At 39.6% G+C, this 10,478-nt stretch overlaps 1 protein-coding gene across 1 annotated transcript in view; it reads right to left on the bottom strand.

The window, feature by feature from the left end:
- The window catches only part of szt2 (SZT2 subunit of KICSTOR complex), a gene marked incomplete in the record, with an annotated part of 110,147 nt that overhangs the window by 18,003 nt on the left and 81,666 nt on the right, over positions 1-10,478 (bottom strand). The window contains 5 exon segments of the mRNA XM_035652785.1: positions 3,598-3,672; positions 4,566-4,646; positions 6,174-6,270; positions 6,946-7,148; positions 9,639-9,764. Coding sequence (XP_035508678.1) covers positions 3,598-3,672; positions 4,566-4,646; positions 6,174-6,270; positions 6,946-7,148; positions 9,639-9,764 — 582 coding nt within the window.

Below are 10,478 nucleotides of genomic sequence, written 5' to 3'. Positions count from 1 at the left end.
AAAAAAAAAAAAAAAAGGCAAAAGACCCTCCAGTGCTAAGAATGGATTTAAACTGAGGTCCAAAAACAAATGTTAGATAAATATACATTTGTCAAGGAAATATAAAAATGTGTTTCCAAAATAATGCATGAATGCTTGTTATTTCAATGTGTCAGACATTTAATAAATATTTTGTCATATATAAGTATTCAGTCTGAATAGGGCAGATACCCAATATTCAAGGACAAGGAAAACCTGATTGGGACATCCTTAGTCTAAAGTGTATTTTCCAGACGTAAATTTTGTTAGTTGTATTAAAAAGTCACTAAGGGAGTCTAAACTTGTGGTCTAAACAATGTTCATTTTATATATTTTTTAAAAGGGCTTGAGTCCTTCTGTTGTAATAATTACTTACATATATTTGTATTTATTTAAGTACCTCTAAGTACTAGTCTAAATGGCCAATTAAACTGAATTTGTTGTCTACAGCTTTGAAAGTAAATGACTTCTGCATTTCTTTTTTTCTCTATTTATGGGATGTTCAGAGGGTTTAAGAGACTTTAAGGGATGGCAGAAATATATGCTGATTGAATCACCAACAATCAAATATATCAATATTTGCTTGGAAAATCTAAATTAATGTGATAAATTTGACAGTATTTGACACCAAACTGGGATGGCCAGGCATTTTATGGGCAGCTGCCACCCCATGCCACCCCTCTAGATCTACCCCTGTTCTTTGAGAACGTACGGAACAATAACCCCAAAACTTACAGCTACATATGGCTTCTATGTTCCTACCTTTATAGTATAGTTGCTAAGAAGACTACACAAAATGCCCCCAGTGAGAAACATCTAGACACTGTAATACATGCAAAGCGGCCACTTTAAATATTTACACTCCATATTCCCAGCCAACCTGGCCTCAGTTCAGCTTTAATATCCAGAGAGGAGGAGTGAAAGAATGAGAGAGGGAGAGACAGAGGAAGACAAGTCAATCAGCTGAACCCTGAGGACCTCACAAACAAGCTCTGGGAAATATGTGCCGAATGGTGGCCATCACAGCTTCCATCGACGAGAACCGCTCAACAAACAGAATTATCCTGGCAAAGACTGAAATGAACTGCAATGTATTGTACTTACTGTAGTATGCTGTGACTTGCTTATAAAGATAAAATGTTTACATGTCATGAAAGCTTTTTTTCCCTTATTTGTTTTTACACCAAAAGGTGGCTTGACAGACTTGATGGGAGCATTTTGTAACCTACTATGTGGCAGGCCTTTCCTGGAGGAAGTGTTTTGTGATGCAACTTGGCTGGAATTGAGTGAATACATTAAAGGGATCAGTCCGGAACCGTTTTCTTTTCAATATACCCCATGAAAAGATCTAAAACAAAAATGAATGTATCTAATAACAAGTACTGTATCAAAGCCCTATATATCTCCTTACTCTGTGCTATAGAGCTCCATTGTCATCCATTAGAAACATATCAATGAGACACTAAAAATGATATATATTTAAACAGTTTCCTTTCAAGCGCTTGTGGAAGTATGATTCTGTTGTAGTTCAAGTATGAAAAATATGGTACATTTAAACAATAAACATACAGTATTTGTGGTTTTCTATTGAGCTAGAACAAATTCTAGCATTGCAAATATAATTTGGCATTGAAGACAAAACCTGACCTGAAAAAGTAAACATTAGCATTAATACACCTGTATTGGAAAAGGTTATAATGGCAGTATAAGGTATTGACCTGAAAAAATTCAACTGAAAAATAAGAGACATCTTGATATTATTTTTGTATTCTGATGTGTTTTTCAATGACAATCTCCAGATTTTTCCTCATTTCGCTTTCTTTACTTTTTTACGTTTCTTTCCCCCGTGTCACTGATTTTTAGTTTAAACTGTCTGGCATTTGCCGTTTAAGAGAAGAGAAGTGGCGTGACTTACATATCTCCATACTAAGAAAACTTAACTCCAAAGCAGTTTAGAGGAGTTTCTTCAACATATCTGGCCATAGAAAATTTGTGGCGCGAGGCACCCTGGTAGCTCACCTGGTAGTCACCCTCACTCTCTCTCCCCCCTTTCCTCCCACACTTCAGCTGTCACTATGGATTAAAGGCAATAAAAGCCCCGCCCAAAAAAATAAAAAAATAAAAGAAGCTTATTTATTAACTTTAAATTGTTTAAAACCAGCTAAAAATAGACTGTATGTAAAGCGTCCAGTAGAGAGAGTGAATGTTGTTTGTACATCCGCAGATTATTCATGCAGAATGAATACTGTTTTTTTTAATGCTGCCTGGAGGCTTTTTGCCCGTAAATCCAGTGCTTTCTTTGCGTTCTCCAGGACAGATCTACCTCTAATCCCCTAACCCGATTACTGTAACCACATAGCTAATTTACATCAGTTAAGAAATCAGTTTACTGCAAAAAGCCGATAGTAACTTGGTTAGTTAAGTGCATGTAAAGCCGCTGAATGTGATTTCATAAGGAAAGCGACTTTTCATTTGTTGAGCTGTTGTTGTCATGCTTCGCCGTGACTGGCTGTTTCACAGCTCTGAAACCAGTGATGCAACTGGTTGGGGGTGTATTTATTAATCATCACACCCTCCGATCTGTGTTCCCTGTCACTCAGCCTTTGTGCACTTTATGCTGCTGCACATGCATGAACCGAAATAGCAGGTTCATTTGGAGAAACACAGTCTGCGCACACAAGGACCCACTGCTGTGCACTTGTCCTTGTGCTTGCTTGATTAAATGGGCTGTGAATGTCATCTGCTGCTGACAAATAGTAAAAAACTACAGCAGCCAACAGCCAGCTGTTTAAGGGAAATACTAAGTCTTAAAGTTAGTTAAAAATTTAACTATGTATTTGTGAGGCATTTTTAAAGTCTCCAGAGAGAACCAGTGTGCTTGGAAAAGAGGGCCACTGACAGAGTAAGAAAGTCATAAAGTACTGAGACACATTTTAGTTTGTGGGATCTGGTAAGAAGAAATGTTATAGTGACGCCTATTTAGAGCAGATAACTACTCTAATCATTTCACAATGGGCTTGACAGTTTGTTGGAAATCTAACACTGGGCAGGTTTGCTGTTCACATCTCAATCATTCAAGACAGACATTTAATAGGGTTTTATTCAAAGTTATCCCCATACTGTGAGAGTTAAGGTGTCTTTCATTGCCAAACTGTAGAAATATGTACACTTTACAGGGGATTACAGTGATTTACATAAGTAGAGAATGTCATTAGAGTACAGATTTTTAATTGCCATAATTTCTATTACAGACCCCTGGAATCTCCAAACTTTGAATATTAATGACCCCTGGAACCCCTTTAAGACCCACGGATGCCTAAACAGCAGCTTGGGACATTCTTAAGAACCCCTGCAACCCAATTTAGGACCCCAGACCTCCCTCTGGCCCACCAACGTCTCTGGACCTGACTGTAAAACCACTGATGTAAAACAAGATCAGCACACCTGCCCTCCCATCATTTCATATTCCATTTTCTGTTACTCTTGTTCTCTCATCCTCTCCATTAACCCAACAAACCCATAAAAAGAAGGCACAGCTTAGTGTTGTGTATACACACAGCAGTGCAGTCAAGCATTTACCTGGGAGTTGACTGTCTGGCCCATGGGAATGCGGGAACACTCCAGAGCATACTGCTTCACACAGAAGTAACACCCCTGGCAGAAGGAAAAGGCACACGTAAAAACATTAATGTGTGGCTGACCAGTTGTTGAAGCCATCTATAGGTGAGAGACAGGATGGTAATTTAAGGCCTTTTAAATGGCCTTCAATGGAAATTGACCCCCTCAAGATGCATAAAAGGGTAACATCCAGTAGCAGCAAGACAGAACACACACCAGAAAACTAACTGTGATGTTTGCCTGGAAATAACAAGGTCACAGACAACGCATATAGGGGTCAAACATACTGTAGCCTGAGAACATGGAAATATAATAACACATAAGTCCTGCTCCCATTAATATCTTCTTCTGAAAGTAAATATTTTCCTTCTTTTCAGCTTGTGAAAGCAGTTGTATTCTGTTTTCTATGAATCTGTAGGAGCTTTGTTAAGTTTAAATAAATGTAATTATTATTAATTAGTTAATTAATAATTAATTTATTAATATATATTTCTTGAAACTTTCACTACATTCCTTACATGCCTTAGCCAATCAGAGCCAAGAAATATAGTTGATTGTTGAATCTCATTCACAGGTCGTCATATAACAACGTGGCTGCAGAGTGTTAGTCTTGCTCAAACTAAACCCAACATGCTTTGCTTGAAACCCTGAATTTTAGGGATCCACTGGTTTACTCTTAATTTGTACAACATGAAATCAACTTTGACTTGAAACTTCTGAGGTTTGTAATATCAGTGGCATTTTATCTCTTTGAGTTTCATTTTGTCTGTTACTGTCACATAGTGCAATACTTGTAGCCATTTTGTTTTAAATCTATGGTATGCTCCAGAATTTCCTGAATGTTGAACGTGTTAAAACATTAAAAGGGACCTACAGTGTATCATTGTGGTGTTAGTGATTCTGAATGCCCTTCAGGTTGCTCATCTCACCTGAAAAGCCAGTTCCATCAACACGATCCCCCCTGGCAGCGCCCTCTGGAGGTGATATGCAGTAGTGCCAGATGCTGTAGTCTGTAAAGTTTATTTAGAAGAAACAGCAGTTAGGGGTTGGGTGCCTTGCTCAAGGGCACCTCGGCAGTTCACAGGAGGTGGAACTAGTATCTTTCCAGCTGGCAGTCCGCACTCCATATTTTATTTACAAAACAATCTTACAAATCAGTTTGTTTAATATAGGCGTTTGAAGGCAGATACAGCTGGTTTTTAATCAGTGTTGTACATATTTTGTGCTGAGATTTTCTTCTAATACTTGTTACCACACTGTGTTTACACACTAAAAGATAAATATTTTCCTTGCTACTAATTTATACTCAAAAGTTCGACTTAAATCTTGAAAAGTCAAGTTTATTCATCACATCTCAAAGACACAGAGGAGAGGCTGCACGTATGACCAAGAATTATAACAAAACTGTATTTTCTGCTCTGCTAATCCCACTCCCTGGTTTTGCAGAGTACCAATAAAAGAACAGACTTTTGAACCAGTTCTAATTCGGAACCTGATTTTGGGAGGAAGCCCTGTTTGTGAGTTGGTGAAGTTGTTTTTAGTGTGCCACAAAGAAAAATAACTTAAAATCCAAAACACCTCTCGCTGATGTTAGCAGCAATGAAAAGGTTACCACCACCTGACAAAAAAATACACTGTGGTTCTTGAACGCCCTGCAGGGAATTGCACACTACAGTCTTTTTTCGTTATTACAACAACACACACTGTCAGCAACATTGTCTTTGGAAGCATACATCCGCTTTTCAGGGGAAAATACAGAAAAACATACAAAAATATACAGTGTACATCAGAGGTTGCGCGAGTTTCTCATTGTTTGTCATTCTGACAGACATGGTTTTAAATAATAACCTATTTTAAGGGCATAGAGAGCAAAGATGACCAGACACCGACCGTGCAGTCTTTTAATTTCAACAGTATTACTTGCTTGTTCTTCATCCTTCGCTGTGTCAGTCCCTCTTTTTTCCACCTCTTTTATCAACCACATCACAACTATTGGGCTTTTGAGAAAAACTTTAGACGCTCAGTTTTGCAATAGCTAGGCTATTAAATAATAGCTATTAGACCATTTTCACAGCAGCCTTTTTAGAAATAAAATAGAAGGGTAATCATGAATGAATCTGTATGGCCCACCTCACCACAACTCAAACTATATCCTTGCTGCGGTCGGAGTGAGTCCCTGATTAGCCAATGGAGCAGGTCAGCTATGCTTTACAATTGTCATATCTGATGTTAGATATTCCTGCAGCAGACTGCACATTGTTTTTTTTGGTTTTTCTTTTGCATGTAGTAAAACTGTTACTAATATTAATTCCAGCTTCCAAAAAATATATTCAGAAACTGAATGCACTACATGTGTAGGTATCAAGACAGGAATTAATGAAAATGTAAATTGAAAATAAAACATTACAAGTATTGACGCCAACAATGTTTCTAGGGAGCAGCTGGACAAATGGACAGTTACAACAGCACATCCTGCCTCAGTCCCCAAGTGTGTGTGTGTGTGTTTGTGTCTGTATATCTGCGAGGTGAACACAAACCTTAGGGCTGTCCTCGCTCTTCTGCTTTACGTAAGAAAAAGACATCCTCCCTTCCGATGACATAGAGCTCAGCATGGCAGCACGAGCCCGGGCAATGCTAGAGATGTGCGGGTGGGGTGGAGGACAGGGGTCAGTTAGGTTCTGCTCAAAGCAAAGAGGTCTGGGCCTTAGGGCTGATGGAGCACAAACAGCGCGTGGCCAACCCATAAGACATAATTCAGAGAGAGTGACACGGTCTGAGCCTAGAAAGTGGTGGAGGCAGGCAGGACAGGCATCTGCCCTGCATCTGCTCTGGTTATATCAGCCATGGGGCCACAATGCTGGGAGCTCAGTGGTCGGATTAGGATCAAAACACATATGATGACTAATGGATGAATGCTGCTCACAGTGGAGAAGCGAACTGGTAGAGAGGCAGAATTGGAGTGATACATTTTCACGTTTAACACAAAAAAGTGGCAGATAAATGCAGAAAAACACGAATGGAATGGTCAGGTATGTTTTTCATCATCTCATCTCACTCATCTATTTTAACATGGGTTGGCCAACCTGGATAAAACTAAAGTGGATGAAAACCATTTACTACTTAGTCTATTTCCTTTAGAATTTCATGTGCAGGACAGTGTTTAGCATGTAATAGACCCTTGTTTGGTCATGGAGAGAGCCTCAAAAATAATTATAACATATGCCAAACAGAAAACCCAGAGACAAACAATGTAGACATTTAACAGTAACTAAGTAAAAAAAAAACTGAAACATTCTTGTGGATACAGACCTGCGAGCTGGAGACTGAGGCCGGACCTGGACCAGAATGAAGCCCATGCTCTGCAGGTACTGGACATACTGCTGGAGGAAGGTGCTGGAAATCTCAAGCAGCCAGGGTTCTTCCTTCAGTCGGCTGGGCAGCATGTCAGCTGAGTCAGTGCTGTAGCTTCGGTCCCGACCTGATGCAGTGGAGTCGCTGGAGCGATGCCGTTTCTGGAAAACATATCAGAATTTCAAACATTTATAGAACAATGCACCCTCTTCAAGTACGCCAACCTGATTTTGTGCACCATTGTATGTTTTAAGCAAACAAAATATTTACCTTTAACTATGGCTAAAAGACACTAGATTACAATAGTTTGTTTGACTATAAACACATTTGTGTCCTCTCTGTGATTCATGAATATGACATGATAGCATGTCCCCATAACCTTTGGAGCTTTGCCATTAAGGCCATGGAAACGACTCATAGTAAATTGGCCAAAGAGGAGTCCTAACCATTGACACATATAAACATAGACAACATGACAGCTGTCCAGAAGTGAGGTCAAAACATCTTGATCGCCCTCTGGTGGCTGCCTACAGTATAGGTTATGAGGCCCATCAAATAAATATTTCCCAAAGATGGTTTCTGGCATTTTAGGCAGTTCTTATGACACTGATGTTTGTTTAAGGGTCCAAGTTTGGTTTTAATTAGTTATTTGAAGCTATAAAAATGGGGTTTCACATCATGATTGACAGCTGAGCCCTTATCTGATCCAATATTGGTATTGGGTGCTGATAGTTAGCAAATTCACATATCGGATATCGGAAAGATATCACAGATCCATGTACTGATCCAAATTCTATAGTCTGATGGTTTTATTATTTATCCAATAATGCAATTTTAAGCCCATAGCCAAAATGTGGTAACACAAAATTATTTAATTAGTAATTAAACTATTCTACTAAGATATCTAACAGTCTTTGCTCGGGAAGTCCAGAATCAGCAGACAGATACTGGCAGCAGTTTCTGTAGTCAGAAAAACAAGGCCATGTAGAGGCACTTCTGCCTGGCCTCAGCAAGGTCCTAGCAAGCCCTTCCCAGGGCTGCTAATACATTGTGAGTGTTTTCCCCCTGCATCTCACAGCCAGTTGTTTAGCTTGATGGTGTGTTGGATGTTTGCTGGTCACAACAACAGTAAGTGCCTGTCGCCTGCAGCCCTCCTCAGCCCACTGTGACTGTTACCGTTTGTACTACTTCCCCTGCAATGGATAATTAGACCTGTTTTGATTTAAGAATAGCCCCACTAATGAAGCTGACTTGGTAACAAACTCTTTACATTTTCTATAACTTGCTCATCAGTGGTAATCTTTCATGTGAAGCAGCATCAGCAGTAACTTAACACAGCTCTGATATGGCTTAAAAGAGCCGTAAAGAGTAAATAATATCAAAGTACAGCCAGGAACACATTAGTGAATGTAACCTCCAAATAGATCCAGTTAAAAGCTATAAAAGTACTGAGAGCTAAAAACAGAAACTTTAAGCCAGACCGACTCCAGCCCATGGAAACACCCTAATGGAGGCTCGGGACAAGGCCTACGACTTGGCAGAGAGGGACGGATGTTCTTATTCTATAGGCCAAACAGTGATCTCACAGCATCACACTGTCACTGGAGAGGTGACTCCAAGTCAATAATGTTGATTAACTGACCAGCAAAAACAGGGTGGTGGGTCTGCTGTTACTAGCCATCCAGACTGCAGAACTGGAACTGAGCAGTCATTTTAAGCACATTCATGGTAACTATTGAAATCCAGCAAGGCTGTGTTTGTTTTTGATTTTTTATGGAGCTCTTGATACCAGTGATCTAGAGAGCTACCAGTGATCTCGACAAGTGGACTGGTCTTGTGATAATAGTGATGTTGTCATGGTTAATTTAGAACTGAGCTTAAATTAATAGCCCTTGATTTACAAGTTAATCTGCATTCCAACCCTCATTTATAGTCAGTCATAAAAGGATACCTGGGCAACTCTACAACCTGGACCCAGAACAGCAGCCGGAGATGGAAGGATGGATGGACGAGTTAATTAGAATTAGACTTTCATTGAATTAGAGACAGAATTAGACTTTCCATGAGGACAAAGTTGTCAGGTACATTTTTACTTAAGAAACCACCTATTATTTATCTTTTTATATTGTTTGACACCACTGTAAATGCATCAGTGTTAGCCAAAATGCTTATTTTCAACAACAAAAAACTAGAAAGGCACCTCCACCAAGGCCAATAGTCCAGTCTTTTATGATATGCAAATCTGCACATTATTCACTGCTCCTACGCCGAGTTTGCGCTTGCGCAACAAATTCAGTATTTTTTAGTAGTAATAGTTTTACTTTACTTTTCACTTTAATAGTAAAGTGAAAAATAATTTGTGTATCTGCCCTGAGATTCGGATCCACTCCAAAATTGTTCTTCCTTCACCCATGCTAGACCCTTTCATGAAAATAGGACCTGTAGTTTTTCCATAATCTTGCTGACAGACATAGTTAAATGAACAACAGTCTCATCTTTTAATACAGCTTTTGTTGCTAGGGAATAGTGATATGTTCACACATGCTCTTGACTGAGTATTTAATAAGAAAATCACTATCTATAGATACCAATTAATCCAGAAACGACCTCCTCCTCCTGTAACTTTGCTTTAAGGCAGGTGACAAACATACCTTCACTGGAGGCTGAACGATCTGTTCCTCTTGGATCTGCTTGCGGAAGACGGGGTCGAAGAGGAGAGGGGTGGCACAGTAGTGAACCAGCCTGGACGACTGCTTCAGGGTCTCCAAATCTGTCCCCTGTTGGGACATCCACTGTTACTTAGGATAGGATAAGATGGTTAAGAGGATAAACTGTGATAGAAGTGGAATTATTGTGATACACAAGACTATAACAGCTTTGCTTTCAAGAATATAGTCTACAGGCTCAGCAGTGTTGATAGGCAGCTGCATCATCAAATATCTGCCAGATTGACATTAAACTTAGTGTAGTAAGTACAGGGGCTTGGCATTCAGTTCCAAACCTGACTATGATGCTGTCATATCACATCTAATACTTAAAGTACTTCATCCAGTGGTATGGAAATCTGCCTAAAACCAAATGTCAGTGGAAATGGCTGCGGGCCCTGTTGGCCCCGGGTCAGGCTGCAGACCTCCTCCTGCATGTTCTTGAGTTAGAGTGCTCCGTGGGTGTCTGTTGAAATATCAAATTCGTAAATTGAATGCCACCATGTAACCTCTCTCGAGATGTCACTGTGGCAGACAGAAACCTTTTTAATTAGCCCCGATATTCCCCACTCTCAAACAAGGCAATACTAAATGATTTCCCCAAGGAATGAACTGTAATTGTAGCTCCTCAAAGCCATAAAGTAGTGAGAGGCACCATTCCCCCAGGTTTTGTCAGGTCCAATTAGCTATATTTGATACTAGTTTACTTTCACAGTACAGGAATTTAATACTCAATTCTGACTTAATGGTCAGGTCCAATTTGTTGTTAGATTATGTTTCTTAATG

The sequence above is a fragment of the Morone saxatilis genome, unplaced genomic scaffold (assembly GCF_004916995.1).
Source record: "Morone saxatilis isolate NCDOM2014 unplaced genomic scaffold, NCSU_SB_2.0 Contig12, whole genome shotgun sequence".
In the NCBI taxonomy this organism is placed as follows: domain Eukaryota; kingdom Metazoa; phylum Chordata; class Actinopteri; family Moronidae; genus Morone; species Morone saxatilis.
The sequence above is the reverse complement of the archived record's forward strand: the minus strand, read 5'-3'. Positions and strand labels throughout refer to the sequence as shown.